Source organism: Cynocephalus volans, chromosome 3 (genome assembly GCF_027409185.1).
Source record: "Cynocephalus volans isolate mCynVol1 chromosome 3, mCynVol1.pri, whole genome shotgun sequence".
Taxonomy (NCBI): Eukaryota; Metazoa; Chordata; class Mammalia; order Dermoptera; family Cynocephalidae; genus Cynocephalus; species Cynocephalus volans.
In genome coordinates, this window is record NC_084462.1 from 123407400 (window position 1) to 123424720 (window position 17321).

The following is a 17321-nucleotide window of genomic DNA, read 5'->3' on the forward strand; positions in this document are numbered from 1 at the left end:
CTGTTGGCATTATTCACCAGTGAAATGTCCCCAAACCTTTTATCGGTAATTTTCACAGATTGCATCTGAGGTAAGAACATAAAGTAATGAGACTAAATCAAAACACTGACCTAAACTCAACATACCAAAGCTCATACACTGAAATGGATACTGCTCATCTGAGTGTTCTCTCAAAGAGGCTGTGTAATTCTCAGTTGAAGCTGCCATTATTCTAAATATTTTTAGAACTCTTCCTTTGGAATTGGCTTCAAAGAATATGAGAAAATCAATTTCCTACTTTATGATCATGTTTATATCCTTTTTCTCCATCCTCAGTTTGCTCAACTTAGAACTGTTCATTCCCACCTCATGGTCCCCCCACAGATGGGCCCCTAGCCCAGGGTCACTTCCGAGAGATACTTTGCTTGTGTTAGTTTTGAACTGGAAGGTCCTACGGAAAAGGGCTGCTCTGTAGACTGATAACTTACAGCCTTAGGGGAGCTTTGCATCGGGCCATTCAGGAAGGGGACTAACTTTGGAATTCACATGTCTGCTATAGGCTGAGCGCTTAGTGCCTTAAGTCCATTTTTTACCCCAAATTTTAGCCTTTATTTCAATTAAGAAATATATTTTATATCATGTCACATTTCACACACCGACATAAATATGATTGAAACCAGTTACATGAAATAATACTTACCATTACAGTTTTGATGCTTTCTCATATTTTCTGTTCAGTTCTATTCTATTTCATTTAAAAAAAAAATGCTAATTAAGACTAAGTTAATTTCACATACCACAAATGGGTAGCAGCTAGCAGTCTGAAAATAATGCCCTAGAAATAAGGGTATAATTGGCTAAACCACAAATGTGAATCACTGGAAGTTGAGTTATATAAGTCAAGGGTTGCTTGTAGTCAATTGAATATTTGGACTAAGAGCAAAATTTACCTTTGATTTCTCCTCTTCTCTCCTGTTTAATTGCTTTCAAGATACAATGTGTTTAGATTATTCGTATAGGTGTTTTACTATTTGTTAAAAAGAAAAAAAACTACGGAACTTCTAGGTAAGTTATCATTAGGTTTTAAAAGAGTTGCATTGGACTGGAAGTTTTTATGACCCACCAAAGAAAGAAGGATGAAGACTGCCCTTTCTTTCCTTTCCTTTTTTCATCTTTTTAAATTTGAAAGTTTGAATAATGTTGAGTAAAGGAAACCAATTTCTTTTTAGAGTAAATTGTATATAACTTTTGGTCTGAATGACAAACTTGAACCTTTAGCATTTTCAAGTTTGTAATTTTCACCTGGTTGAGTCAGTCAGCCTGTAGCTTTGGTCCTCTGGAAGGAAGCAGTCAGGAGAAAGCCTTTGTCTCCCTTAAAGCTCTGTGCTTCACTCTAGGTGAATTCAGCCTAACTGACTCTTGCACATTTTTTGCTTTTCCCAGCCTTCCTTTTCTAATGAACTGATTAGAAGGATGAAAAAGCAAGAAGGAAAGTTTTGGGAAATTTAATAAAATATACAATTGTAAGGAAAAATGATAGTTGACTCTTGACTCTATAAAAGGAAATAGATGGAAAATTTTAAGAAAATATTACTGTATATTAAAAAAATTAGTGCTTTTACTGATTTGTACAAATCACCAAGAGAAGGTCAAATTAATTTTGGTCTCCTCTCTTAGAGGTACTGAAATGGGGGAAGTATTTTATTTTATTTATTTATTTTTAAATTTATTTTTAATTGACATATATTGATTGTACATATTTATGGGGTACAGAATTATATTTCAATACATGTATGCAATGTGTTGATCAAATCGGTAATTAGCATATTCACCATCGTAAAAGTTTATTGTATCTTTGTGATGAGAACATTTGAGCTCCTCTCTTCTAGGCATTTGAGAACATACAATAAATTATTGTTAATTATAAATTACTAGCCCTACTATACACCACTAGAACTTATTTTTCTATCTATCTGTAATTTTGTGTCCATTGACCAAGCTTTCCCTATCCCCCAGCTCCTTTAGGGGAACCATTTTAGAAAGGCTTTTTTGAAAAAAATTTTATTTCTAAGCTGTTCCTTGAAAGGAATAAGCTTTTGAGTTCTGGACATTATAATTTTGAGAAGACATCATTTTCCCTTCAATGACAGATAAATGAAATTATTAATATATTTTGTTACTGAATGTTTAAAGTTTTTTTTTTTTATATTTGCTTTTTTCATTTTAATTGAATATGTGCTTTTAATTAAGGTACTATAACTTCTGTGGTCATAGGAAGGGAACTTTAAAATGATTCTTCCCTTTATAAATATAAACATGCCAGGTTTTCTTATCCAAATGAATGTTATCTTGTTTGTTTAAAGTGTTTATTTCAATAGTCCTGTTGTTTTCAAAACTCTTGTTTTGTACTTGCCTTCAGAGCTTGTGAGTTCTCTTTTTGAATGTGAATTTGATATTTAGAAATTACTGAAAGCCATTTAGAGCTAAATGTACCTGGTGGATATAAAGTTTTTAATCAGGTCGATTTAATCATTTTTGGGCAGAAGTAGAGAGTCATGTTACAACCTTGAGATGCAGTTTTTTACATGGCTCTTAAGTTAATTTGAGTACATTTCCAGACGAGTTATTCTGAAAAATATTTTGAGTAGTAGCAAAATTATTGAATAGGTATACAGCCCTAAGAGGACCATTTTAAAGGAATCATGCTCATTTTGACTATTGACATATTAGTTTAAGCAACAAAAACTGCCTTTTATAATTATCTTATTTCATCTGCTGTAGAAATCTTTACTTTGCAGTTTACTTTCTACACCTTTATTTTTCAGACTTTGTATTTATAGTTTATGATTTAATCACTGATTTATGTGTAAAATGATGCTGGTAATAACATTTAAAAATGAACTTTATCGTTAAATGTTTGTTTACGCACATGGCAAAATGATTTTCCCCTTGTCCTAAAAATGGCTTTGTAGGATAGAATTATAGTCTAAATATATCGTAGGGAAACTTTGTTAGAATCAGTTTGTTTTCACTTTTTAGAGTTTCTTGATTTTATTTGATGATAGGTCTTATAATACTTTTTAGGATACAACAGGATTGTATTTTTTTTTTTTTCTTTAATTAGGCTCAGGAGGCCCAGAGAATACTCTGGACAATCAGATTACCAATGAAAGAGGAGAATCAAGCTGTGATAGGTCAACTGATTCTCATAGAGCACTTTCTGACACTGGATCCTTGTCACCTCCATGGGAACAGCACCGGAGGACGATGATCCCTCCACCAGGTAAGACAGTTATTTGTATTTGCAAGTCAGCAGTATGTAAAACATATAGGAATGGAAGAAAAGAGGAGTATATGTGTGCCCTGTCTTAAGAAAAATAATGATACATTTTAGGAAACAGCAATAACAAATTTCCAAAAAGAATAATCACAGGTAATTGTTCACATTACAGAAAGAATTGAGGTCATGAATGCAATCTACCATTATATTTTTATAATGTATTTTTACTTACTTTGTAACTGTAGTTTAAAAAGTATACTTATATAATATAATTTCTTAGATTTTAGAATTACTTTATGGTAGAAAGGAATGTATAATTTCTTGGTGCAGTTTTTCCAACAGATGGCTCCTAAGTAATTGCCTTGCTTTCTTTGCATTTGCTTTTGTTTACAAAGCTGTGCATATATTAAATAATCTTGGAGAATAATAATTTAAAGCAGATTTTAGAAAATCTTAAAATGTGCTCACATAACTCCCTTTCTTGGTAGTTACTAATAAAGTTTAAGAGGTGTGAATATTAAAACACTTGCATTCCTTGTATAAATATGTTTCAACAATATTAGCAAATAAATGAAATAAGAAAAGTAATGCTAGAATTTAAGTGAAGCTTCTTGACTGTGAGGGAATGAATCTGCTGAATTCTTGGCTTTTAGCTTTTTAACTGATTCTTGAGACTTGTATCTACAGAGCAGTTACGAATAATTTATAGGGTAGTGATTTAATCAGAGTAGTGATTCATTATGTGTAAATGACTATATGAGGGTACTTCAACAAAAAGTTCAAAAAGTTCATGGAAAAATAGGCATGAACTTTTTGAAGTACCCTTGTATTTATTAATCTAACAAGAAAGATATAGTAATTGTGTCTAAGTTCATGTAAATATTTTATTTTGGTAGTGTGTTTAACTTAAGAATATTTAAGAAAACTACAGGTAAGTTAAAGAAACAAGGTTTTGTTGTTTTTATCATTTTCTTATTCTTTGGAATTCTTGATCTCTCAGTGGTCCTCTTGATCTTCAGAGCTCCAACTGCAGTGTTTTTCTGTTCTATATCTAGTCTTACAGCATCTTTTTCCTACATGGAGAAGTAATGGAGAAGAATGAAGAATCTTAATCCTCAGCAAATATCATGCTACCTATAACAGAGAGATATGAATTAAGTGGAGATATGTTACTTAACCCTCTTCATACTTTTTTGAGCTTTGATATTCTCAGTTTTAATTGTTTAAAAGAACAAGGAGTATGTATGTGTCTTGTTATTTTTGTCATTGCTTCTTTTGTACTGATTTGGATAAATATTTTAGGTAAGAGGTAGCAACTAGACTAAGGAACTATACCTTGGTGGTATATTTGTGAGTTAAGTCTGGTCTCCAGCCTTGGATATCTAAAAACTCTCTTTTGTTTCTTTTTCTTAAAGAACTCAGCAAATAAGAGAAATTCAGCCAAATTGATGAGGACAGTTTTAACTTTTCCTTTGAGAAACAAAAACAGGCTGAGCAATTCAAAATATTTTGGATCACTTTGGATGCACAGGCATAGATTTTTTTTTAACTGGCTCTGATTTGTAGACACTTGTAGAACATTGTCCTTCTGCATTGAGAACATTCTTTCAGACAAGATTCATTTAGAATTATAGTTTGTGTTCAGTTAGGCTCATTTTGATCACCGTGATGAGTTTTGGAGTCTTCATAAACTTAATAAGGTGTCACAAAATCTTCATTTATGCTTTAATCCTCTCAGAGGATGATTTTTTACTTCAAAGTTGTTCCCAAATTTGAGGGCTACCCCTTTTTTGGGAGTATATGTATCTCTTAATCACTTAGATCTTCTTTTATAATGATCCTTTATAAATTCTAATGATTAGTATTTGGTTGACAAGTTACTGCTGTGTATGTTTATATAAACTTTAAAAATCCATGTTTAATTTGTCAGTCTTCCTGAAGAGAGTAGGTTGAGAGAGATTAGGATGTGGGAACAAATACAGACAACTTTTTGAAAAGTTTTGCTTTGAATGAAAGAAATGAGATGATAGCTGGAGGGAGAGGTGTTTCTGTTTTTTAAAGATGGATAAAGAGCATATTTATTTGCTGATGGTAGTAATCCAGGATAGGAGGAGAAATTAATGATGTATGGAAAAGGGTATAGTTATAAAAGTGACAACACCTGAGTAGTAAACAGAAAGAATGGGATCCAGAGTGTAACTGGACAGATTAAGAGCTGGATCACTTTATCCATTGTAAAAAGAAGGAAAGCAGAGCAAGCAGGCACAAACGTAGAGACAGGGTGAGGATAAATGGTGGTGTCCAGTTGCTTCAGTTGTCTTGACGTGGCAAGATCATTAACTGAGAGAGTTGGGAGAGGAGAGGATTGTCAGAGATTTGAAGAGAGAAAAAGGTACACAGTAGCCATTTAGGAGAGTGAAGGAACTCAAATATCAGTGAAATGTAGTATAATTATAGGGCATTGTTGAGCATCAATTTGAAATTTGTGGTCATAAATTTGAATGAGACCAGTGAGAGTTACATTTTTAATATACTAAACTTATTATTACAGTTACTTTTGAAGGCTTCCTTTGTGCCAGATGTTTAGTGCTTTTTATTACTCATTCTCAAACTCTGAGATTGTTGTTCTTTTATTCCCGTTTTACAGATGAAGAGCACAGAGAGGTGAAATAATCACAAGGGGAAATAGTGTAGCATAATCCTGCATATCACCCCTGAGAATTTACATATTAATATTTGATTCAGATATATGTATGTTTATGTGTTTGGGGGGTATATGTATATGTGTGTTTATGTGTATGAAATGTATAATTAAAACATAAAAGGAAATAATAGCACATTGTATAAATGAGTTGATGTCTTTTCCATTTCCTTTCCTGGGCATATTACTTTCTTCCTTTCCTGAAAGCAACTACTTATGAGTTTAGTGTTTGTAGATTTTTAGTACATATATGATTTTTAAATAATTTCATTTCTGTTTTATCAGCTTTCTTATCAGCATTATGTTATTGAATTCTTTCCATGTTAATATATATAAAGTTTATTACTTTAATTGCTGTATAGCATTTCATTATATAATTAACCACAATATATTTATTCAGTCCCTGTTGATGAGCATTTAGAGTGTTTCTAGTGTTTCCCTGTTACTAACAACGCTGCAGTTAACACCTTTTTCGCACATATGTTCTTTAGAGATGAGTCCAAGAAATGGAACTGCTGGGTAATAGGATACGTATATTTTCAGTTTTACTAGATATTGTCTCGTTGTCCTTAAGAGTAGTTATGAATAAAGTATATGAGAGTAGCTAGTTCTCCAATGCAGTTTTTAGTTTGTGAAACTGCTTCAGAATGCCCTGTACACTTATTTTCACCCCTCATTCATTTTTTTTCTCTGATCCTTTTCCTTCTCCTATTCTTTCTTTTAATTATCTCTTCTATGTGTGGTAGAAAACAAAGGTATGAAAGCAAAAAAGAAAGAAAGGAACCATCATATCCTTATTTGCTATATTTCAGTTCAGTCTTTCATTGATCATATGCCTCCGCATAGCTTTGGGGGGGGGGTGATAGACAGAGAGAGACCAGAATACGTTGTTTATTTGTTCATCCTTACTTTTCTTTCAGGGCAGGCTTTGCCGCCTTTGTGACACCCTTTCTGATTTCTCCAATCAGAATTAGATAGGCTACCTCTTATATTATCTGTATTGCTCTTATTAAGACATTACTCATATTGTATTTACTTGTTTCTATCACCATTAGATGGTAAGGACATGGAGTGTTTCAAGATCAACATTGTATCACTAGTGCCTGCCTCATAATAATAGGCCCTGGTAGATTTAAGGAATGGTTACTTTTGCCAGTGAGGGCAACTTAGGTATACAATTTATAAAATAGTAATCTTGTGACAATTTTTTTTTTCTGAGGTTGCTGACGTGTTGGAATGTACTTTAGAAGCAAAATAATGATATAGTATCTTGAGACCTGATTAAGAAAGATTTGGAAGTTTTCAGGTTTCCCCATTTCACCCCCTTGCACAACTCCGCACCATTTAATTAATCCTATGTTTGAAGTAGAAAGAGAGAACACAGTGGTTAGTATTGGCGTTTTCTTCCACTGGGATAATTCATACTTGCTGAGACAGCTCTTTGCTAAGGTTCTGAAAGGGGATATAAGTGAACTTTCAAGACTATCTAGATCTTTCTGTCCTCAATCACATTCCCTGACCCCTAGAAGCACATAAAATATAATTCTGTTCATTGACTCTGGTTGATGCCAGGTGGTTTCTTTTGGCTTTGTGTGGGAAAGGTGTGTCAGTAAGGTTCCATGTGGCTGAATGAGAGGAGCAGTGACATATCTTGAGGAGTGACATATCCAACATTGATTGATTCTGTGAAATTCACATAATGAACCACTGCCTATGACAGTCATGAAAGGCAATTTGGAGTTAGACATATGCATACCTAATCTATCAAAGTATGCCATCACCTCTCAAGGATGAGATAGTAGATGACTTATATTTTTTCGAGAATGATGAGTTCTACAGGGACCCAGAAATTACCATTTTGTTATCATAAATGACCCTTAAAGACAAAGGAGGGTGGCTGTAGAAGTACCTGAGTCATAGTCTGTGTCCAAATTTGTGTCTATCCAGATGTCCTTAATTTCAGCAGTGTGAACCTTCTACTCATCAAGTCAGAGATCTTTCCCTTTAGTTTGGGATACATGCAAAATTCCAAAATGTTGATGTTATTGAAAATTTGACCACTGATGACTTCCAAATGGCACTCTCTCTGCTTTGGTGACAGATTGATACCTGTTCTGCTAAATTTCTTGCTATGCTTACATTTCCTGTTTTTTTAATCTTATGCTGGTAGCTGTCTCCTTAGTCTTTTTTGATATATTGATGTATTTACTTTCATCCACTACTATTACAATTGAAAGATAAATGAATTTATATCACTAAATTCTGTTTTTACATATTCTAGTTTACACATAGCAATTGAATCTCTCAGAATCCAAAGTAGGAAATTATACTTGTGTTTACTACAAAGGCAGTTATGTCTATAATAAAATATATAATTTTTCTAAAATTGTTTTCTATTGTCTGGCAGGAATATGGGTCTTATAGGAAACAGGAGAAATGTCTAAGTTCAATATATGAAACTTAAGAAAACTTGATTTATGGTTATAGTCATAAAGATATTTTAAAAACTTGTTTTCTAGGCCAACCATGTTCTGATCCAGCTCTCCTTCCACAAAGGCAAGACAGATTTAATTCTAATTCTGGTAGGCTGTCCGGACCAGCAGAACTCAGAAGTTTTAATATACCTTCTGTGGATAAAGTGGGTAAGAAATTCTTTGTGTTTTCTTTCTTTCTTTTTAAAATACGGTGGCATACTGAAGAACTGGAAGCTGAACAAAGGACTAATAATTGCTGTCTCTGGTAGCTCTTAAAGCCAAAATCTCTTTCCTGAATACTTCCTGGTTTTATATTTCTTGTTCTGTTATACACAGACTGGCTTTCAAATATACGTTTGTGGTTGGTTTGAGCATTATGGTAATCTATTTACCTATGATGGTCAGCTTTACTCTGTTTTGTGACTGATTCTCTAATTTTTCCATTCACTTACATAGATCCTGTTTAGTAATAAGAGAAATTAGGCAAGCACATGTGAATGGATATATGAAAATCCATCAGAAATATAATTTGGATGCATTCTCTGTTGATGATTTAATCAGTTACCTTGTTTAAATATTTCATACTTAGATAGATTTAATTAACATTTACTGAGCAATCTACTATTTGTCATGCACTCTTTTACTCATAACAATCTACTAAAGTCGGGAAATACATGTATCCAGTATATCAATCAAAAATGTATAACATTAAGAAAATAAAAAGATCTTTTTTTTTTTTTTTAATTTTTTGGTGGCTGGCTGGTACGGGGATCCGAACCCTTGACCTTGGTGTTACAAGGCCACGCTCTAACCAACTTAGTATCCTGCCAGTCTCCAAAAGATTTTTCAAAAAGTAGCAAATTAAATTTATTGGTAAAATGTTTCCTCAGGAAAGGGCATATATTTGGGAGGGTGGAATTATCCCATTGAGATATTTATTATTTTAGAAAATCAATATTTTTAAAATAACAAGCAAAGAAACAGACCCACAGTCTGGATTTCTGTTATTAGTTTGTTATTATTAAGTTAATCTTTCTGTTTAGCTTTTGAAATTGTTTCCCCTCATTAATTCAAGCTTAGTGGAATGAAAGTATATTTGTGATTAAGCATCCATTTCTAAACTGACGCTACTTAAAATTTTTAACATGTCTCATTTTTTTTCTAGTTGAACAATTTCTAATTTAGCAAGTAATTTTTAAGTACCTACTCTTTAGAAGATACCCTGCATGAAATGGCATAGGATATAGTTATAGTAAGGTGTAGTCTTTGTTTGTAAGAAGTTAGTAATTAAATAGGGGAGAAAGACAAATATATATGCTTAACTAATACTAGTCAGAATCATAAGTCCCATTAGAGAGTATGCTGTGTTGAGAGAAAGACAGAACCACAGTCTAGCGGAAGGATGAAGAAAAAGTCCATGAAGGAGGTGACATTTGAGCTGCTTTTGAGGAAATTTGAAAAATTAATTGAGCATAAGCAAAGACAAAGAAAAGAGACACATGAGTCATTGATGGATAAATGGGTGTAAAACATATTTATCAGTTAACAAGGTTGTTATGAGTGTTTAATGAGTTAGTATGTGTGGAAGTGTTTTGTAAATAGAAAAGTTTTATATAAGCATAATACATTATTAGTCAATATATGCAGTTATACTATGTTTATGTCAGTTTATATCCATACATGAAGGAGATTGGTGAGAGAGATGATCGAAACGTGTTGACTAGCACTAGTGCTCAGTAAACGTTTATGGAATGAGAATGAATTATCTCCTTTAATCTTCACAATGATCCTATGAAGTAGATACTTTTATCCTTATTTAATAGATAAAGAAACGGATGCCCAAAAAGGTGCTCAAGATCTCAGAAAGTATCAGAGGCAGGATTTGAACCCATGTCTGTCTGACTCTAGAGCTGTGGTCTTGATCCCTGTACTTTATTGAAATGAGAGAGTTGTGAACCCACCACTGATGTACTAAATATCTATTGAATGCTTACTATATGACAGGCATTATGGTAGTTGCTGTATTTTGGTGGTAAACAGGAGACAGGAGCTCAGTGTTCCTTATACTTTGAGGTCTAATAAAGGCCTAAAGGAAGTTACACTATACAGTTATGAGTACAGAATGTTTGGGGGGCATGTGGGGCACTAACCCAGATGAGTTTTAGTGTTTCGAGAGTGGGAGAGTCAAGAAAAACTTCTTGGAGGAAGTGGCATGCAAACTGAGAATTAAAGGAGGAATTAGCTATAGCAAGGTGATGGTGATGATGTCCTAGGAGGAGAGAATAGCATCTTTAAAGATTTAGAGGGAAAGGTGCTGTTAGGTTGGGCAAGACAGAAAAGGGAGAAAGAGACCTGAGCCAGGTGCCGTTTCAGCCAAGCAGCTTTATTCCACTAACATGGAGGTGAGACGGAGCCAAATCAGTTCCCCTGAACAAAGGAAAGCAGGGGTTTACAAGCCTTTGAGGGTTCTGGCAGAGTAATGGGCAATTTTGAAATCAGTGGTATGCAAGGTGACACAGCCCTTGTGGTCCACTAAGTCATAGGCTTCTAATTAGTGTCGCCTCTATATCAGTGCTAAGTGCTCCTGTCCAAAGCCGGCTACTGCAGCCCACAAGACATTCCTTTGATAATAATGGTCATGTTTACCCCTTCCCAGGAGAGGAACTTCACTGCTCAGTTCCCAGAGCAGAAAAGGGAAAGAAGAGGGGGAGAAGTGAGGGGGAAGTTGCTTAACCTGGCTGTGCTGATATTAAGCTAGCCATGAGGCCTAATATTCCTCCCTTTGTGAATATATATATATATGAAGGAAGGGACAGGGGAGTTCAAATGGGGGTCTCTTTCGTCTATATTTTCTTTGAGCGGATTAAGGACGTTGAACATTAGGAGCATTTAGGGGGCTCAATGGTAATCATTGGTATTGGATGGCTTGAAGTGTGAGGGCCGTCTTGACCTGCTGGGCAGTGATGGATTCCGTGGTCTGTTTGATGAATGTGATGAACATCTGGAATAAAAAATCCAATTGTGAAGCCTAGAACTAGAAGCACAAGAGGAGTTAGAAACAGGGTTAGAAAGGGGGCCCACTGGAGCCATTGGGACCAGGATGTGTCTGTTGTTTGTTGAATTTGAGATGTCCTGTTATGTAGTTTTTTGCTGTATCTCAGACTATTCCAGACTGGTTCACATAAAAAACAACATTCTCCCTCTAGGAAGAGACAAGTACCTCCTTTCTCAGCATTTGGGATATTGAAAGCCCATCTATTTTGAAGAACCATTTCTGTCAGTGGATTTCTTTGATTTTGAATGGTGGTAAGGATGGAGGCCATTTCACCTAGAGCGTTGAGAGGGCTTTTGAAAATCATTGGAAATAGGTTGTGGCATTGTTAACACCGGCTATTCCTGTCCCTAGAGCTGTGGAAATTCCTAGGGGTAGCCAGTAAGGGAATGAAGAGTGGAGCAGCCCAATTATGACGGGCCGTAGAAGAGAGAACTGTTGCAGGAAGGAGAACCTGAATAGTTTGATTGTTTGGCAGTCAGGTAATAGTGGGGAGCTGGAACACTGAGGGACAGGTGCCAGGCCAGGTAAAGGGAAGGCAGAGAGAGGTAGGATGAGGAGCCGCAGAGGAAGCAGACACGTGGGGTAGTAAGACAGAAACTGTAGGTGAAAGCACTAGCCGTGAGACTTGTTAATTTTCTAGGTCCCAGGCTGAGCAGGATCTGGAGAGGGTGGTGCCAGTTAGGGGCTGGTAGGGAATGCTGGTGGGGGAAGAGACAAAACCGCTTTTGGTTTGTGAGTGAGAGGAAGAAGTGGGTGCTGTCTGTGATGAGTTGTAGTTGGGAAGACGTGTTGAGAGGGAGAAAAAGCAAGGCAGGAGGGCTGGTCGGAGCATTTCCACTGAGGCCTTCATTTCTGTAAGACACACGGTGACCTCCGTCTGCAGAGAGGGTATGTGGTTGTTGGTTTGGAGGTGGTGGTAAGAGGTGGTTTATTCCAGATGAATGCGGAGCCTGAGAAGCAGATGTTGTTTTCCCAAACCAGGGTGGATCCTATTCTGTGAGTGAGTTTGTTGAGTTTGGGTAGAAAGATCCAGCAATTAGTTGACAGGGGAGAATGTGACTGGATTAGGAGTTGTGTAAGGTTTATGAAAGGGATCCAGCTGTTGATTTGATGGCTGGACTGAGGAGTGGGAATATTTGTGGCAAGGATGAGTAGAAGGAGTAGCCCAAGCATTGTGGAGTATATTTGGCAAATAGGAGGATGCAGGTAATAAAAGTAAAACACTGTAGCTGATTTAAATGGAAGTTACTGAACTCTCCCTGGAGGTATAACTCACGGCCCATAGTCCATCTGCTGTGGTGGGGGGAGGGTGTTGTAAAGGGTACTAAGAGGTTGAGATGTAGGATATAAAGGAAGGTGTCTAGATCCTTTAGCACAGAATCAAGGAAGTAAGGAGTGTCTGGAGTAGTAATGGGATTCGTAATCAGATTTAAAAGACATATCAGTTAGAGCAATACAAGGTATAGTAAGGTGAGCAGTGGGATCGAAGTGTGAAGAGAGTCAGAGGCCCAGCAGTGAGAAGAGGTCGAGGACTGAGGCAGCTGTGCCGGTGCTCATCTGCAGCAGCCTGTTCCTCTGGTATCCAAGAGAGCCAGATAGTGACTGGGCTGGTGTTGACTACTCTGTAGCAAGAAGGGGGTGACAGATTTTGGGAAGATGGGGTTTTTTTTTTTTTTTTTTTTTAAGACCGGCCAGGAGTGCTTGTGTCTGGAGTCCCTCTTTACTGACTGGGTGCTGGGCTTGGTGAGGGAGCACAGAAATATTTTTACTTGTATTTATAGTGGTGAGGGTGGCGGGGGGGGGGGGAGAATGTGTGTTTAGGGATAGGAGTAGTGGTATCCCAAACCTTGGGGTCAACTATATCAGTGGGTAGGGGGTTAGAGGGGAGAAGCACGTCTGGGCGGCATAAGGGTAAAAGGTTTAGGTAGGTTTGGAATAAAGTATATGGATGCCTGGAACTTGGTGAGGCTGTCCCTTTAGAAAATAGGAGTAGGGCAATGTGGAATGACTATAAATTAGTATATGAAAATTACTTCAAAAAGAATACAAGGTAGAGGGGAGGTGACCTTTGGTTTGCATGGAATTCTTCCCACCCTTACAACAGAAATGGAAGAATCAAAAAGTTGGCCCTGAATATTCTGGAAGCACCGAGTGTGTGGTCCCCATATGTAGTAAGAAAGAAATGAGCTTGCCCCTGCTACTGTTACTGTTACCAGGGGTTCAGAGGCAGTGATAGGCATGGCAGCAGGCGTTGTAAGCCCCGGGCACCGTCAGTCAGGGTCTCCAGCGGCTTGTCCCAGCAAGTCAGATAGCTCCAAACTGGGCTCAGTAGGGGCTTTTGGAGGGACTGGAGCAGGTCCAGAGACCCTTTTACTACAGTTCACTCTCCAGTGCCCCTTCTCACCACACAGGGGACAGGGGCCTTGGGTTTGGGCAGGCACTTGCCTAGACCTGGTTTACCATTTGGAGCAGTTACCTGGGGGAGCGATGGGAGGCTTACCCTGAGCCTTGAGATGTTTGTCGTTTCTGATTTTCCTGGATAGCAGCAGCCAGCACCTGGCATTTGATTTGGTCATGTTTTAGTTTTTGAGTTTTAGATTCCTCCTCTCTGTTTCATGGTCAAGGTTGGTATATTATGTTACAGCCTTGGTGAGGCAAGACATAAAAAATGCAGGGCTTTTGTGAGGTTCCTGAGTAAATTACTCGATCTTGTTATAATTGACTGCTTTTAAGGAAGCCTTTTTTATCCTTTTTATGAGACATGTGAGCCATGTGACCTCTCCTTCTTCTATCTGGAGATTTTAGTTGATAGTTCCAATTTGGGTCAGTTTGTGGGACAACTGCGGGACCCAGAGGATACTGAGTTGGGTGCTGAGTGTGCATGTTGTCTGTATGGGCTTGGGCTGCAGTCCAGACTTGTTCCACTCTTCCGGGTTTAGAGTAGAAGAGAGAATAACATAAATGTCATGTCAAGTGAGAATTTTCTTTTATATATTGAGAAGGATCTGTAGTATATGATTTTAATTGCTTCTCTATTTGAATCATATGATTCTCTGTTTGAATCATAATAATGTCCTCAGTTTCTGCTACATCTCAGAGAAGTGGGGGGAGGTGCAGTGCTGGGGGCAGGCAGTAGCCCGGCAGTTTGGTCATATCTGAAAATCTGACATTCCAATCAAAGCCTTGGAAAAATAACCAGTGTCTCCAATTGTGTTCTGTTATACGAAGAACAGATTCTTATTGAACTTATGTAAGTAACTATATTGTCATAAAATAACAATATTCATGAATAGTTTTTAAATACTGGAGGGATCTAGTAGAGAGAGAAGGAAATGTTTTAATTGTTGAAAAGAACCATTAAAGAAATTGTAGAAACCCCATTTTTTATCAGTTTATTCAGTTTTAGGTAATTAACTTTTGTTCTTTTGACCGTGGTTAGTAATTTTATAAACCCATTAGATTTTTCATTAGAATAATGGTACAAACTCAAAGTTGTCAGGAACCTGTATCTGTTAGTTTAGGACATAAACACTTTAAAATTATAACTGAACCAAGATTATGACTGATAACTTTTATATCAAGAGATGGATTTCCAAGAACCTTACACAATTTTGGGACACATATTAATAACCTGTTAGTATAACACAGAGAGGGTCAAACATTATATTTTGTTTTGACAATGCTTTCCATATAGTCTAATTTATCAAATAAACCAATTGGTTTTGATACACCTCTCTCTATATATCCTTTGAGAAGCTCCAGGGCCCTTGGAACCTCTCAAAGTTAGTTCAAGTCAAAAGTTTGAGTTTTCAGAATTTGGTTTTGGAAAGTTTGTCAAATAACAAAGGCTTAAAATACTTAAATAAGATTACAAATTGCTATAAAAATAAAACCAAAGTTACAAAGGATTTCAAAGGCAGAGAGCACAAGAAATTGTTTTGGTAAAACAGAATAAGTTTTTTAGGCCAGTTATCTAAAAGATAAAAAACCTCTTACAATTTTCTATTAAGAGCAGTTAAGTGTTTTCAGGAAATCTAGTTGTTGTAATGTAGGAGAGCAAACTCTAACCTTGCATCAGAGTACCTTTGATATTAATGTTAAATTTTTAGAAAAACATATGCATAATTTGATTTAAAATGATCTTTTTGTTTTGGGCTGGGTAAATAACTTTAACCTTAAATGCCTTTAGCAAAGTCAAATATAATCCCATTTGATTAGAAAACCCAGGCAAAGATATAAGCTGATAATTCTGAAAACATTTTTCATAGCAATATGATTTTAAACTTTTAACTCCTTTCTTTAGCAGTCTTTTAACGTCTGCAGAACTCTGTGTACAGATATGTTTCGTCCAGAGATGTAGCCAATTGTAATTTTGTAGATCAATTTCTGTTTTTCAGACTTGCCCAGAGAAACTCAGTGAGAAAACTTTTTGGTCACCAGATTTTAAATGACCAAAAGGCACAAACTTAGTTGTTCAAACCCAAGTGTACTGACCTTTCCCAAACATACAAAATGTTGGCTTTTTTATCCTTGAGTCATTTTTTACACCCAAATGGTACCTTTTAGACAAACAGCGTAAAAAGAGTGTTACAGAGAGAAGATGCTTGAAAAGGGAACAGAAAAGTGAGGAAGAATGCAAAGTACACAACGTTCAGCATAACTAGGGAGCGAAGCATTTGGCGAAGGAACACAGAAAAGAGAGGGTCGCCTATTCCTCCACTACTTTCGCAGCTGTAGTTACTCCTTTTCAACCATTAGCTACTGAGTTCCATTGCAGGCTGTAAGTTGAAACTGTTTCAGTCACTGCAGGAAATATTCCACATTCCACCTGTAGCTCAGAATGTTACACATAGAAGGTTGTTAAATGATCCCTGTGGTTTCTAAACAAACCCTGCCAGAGACTAGCTCCTTTGAACTTTTTTTTCCTTTGCCTGTAAGACTGCGTGATGGGAGCATATAGCCTAATTTGCTGTATATTCTGTGTCTATCCTAGTAGCCTGATGCAAAGTGGTGAGGTTTGTGATCCAGTGACAGAGTGGTCAGTTTTGCCATGGGCCACATAGCATTACCCCAAGACAGGGAGTGGTTACCCAAGATGGGGAGTTGGGATTGGTTTGTAAAAGAAGTATCTGGAAAGTAGTTCAGGAGCAACAGAGAGAGGGTCGAGAATGAAGGTAAACAAAGACTTGGGCATAGCAGACTTTAGAACACTATCCATTGCACCTGAGGAAGCTTTCTAAATTGTGGAGAATTTGGAAATCAAAAGTGCTGTGTTCTGGCCACTGGCTTTCATTATCCAATTTGTATTGTGGCCAGGCAGTGTTGCAGAAGAAAATGTCATTCTGGGCAGATATCAGGTGAGAGTAGTATGAGAGGCCTGATTGCCCATGAGATGAAATGTAAATTTAGGGGTTAAGAGAAATTCAGGTCCCTGAGATCCTTCAGCAAAGACCAGGTGTCCCTGGAAATCATTGAGGATCTGAGAGTGAAAGGCAAACCAACAACACTAGGTGTCCCTAAATGTGGAGGTGTCTAGACACCACTGTGGCTGAGAGGAGAGCCGCCACCTCGGCACCGGGGTTTTGAGGACAGTCCTGGACTGTCTGTGAATGGGGTCCCGTAGTGAGAGGGAAACAAGAATTCACTCACCTAAGCAGTGATCAGTAGTCTGTGTTGGATGTAGGAATCAGCAATGGAATGTGGTGGCGAAAAGCAGCTGGCTTGAGTCTCGGGACAGGATAGATGAGGCGAAGCAGAAGAGAAAGGGAGAAATCTCCAGGGCCTTCAAGTTGCCGTCAGTTATGCCTCCTTTTAGTGGGCGATCTCAGAGAA

The 17321-nt window shown here is 36.9% G+C and overlaps 1 protein-coding gene across 1 annotated transcript in view; it reads left to right on the forward strand.

The window, feature by feature from the left end:
* Positions 1-17321, forward strand: part of MIA2 (MIA SH3 domain ER export factor 2) — a 93407-nt gene that overhangs the window by 69864 nt on the left and 6222 nt on the right. The window contains 2 exon segments of the mRNA XM_063088739.1: positions 3104-3262; positions 8480-8602. Of these exon segments, the coding sequence (XP_062944809.1) occupies positions 3104-3262; positions 8480-8602 (282 nt within the window).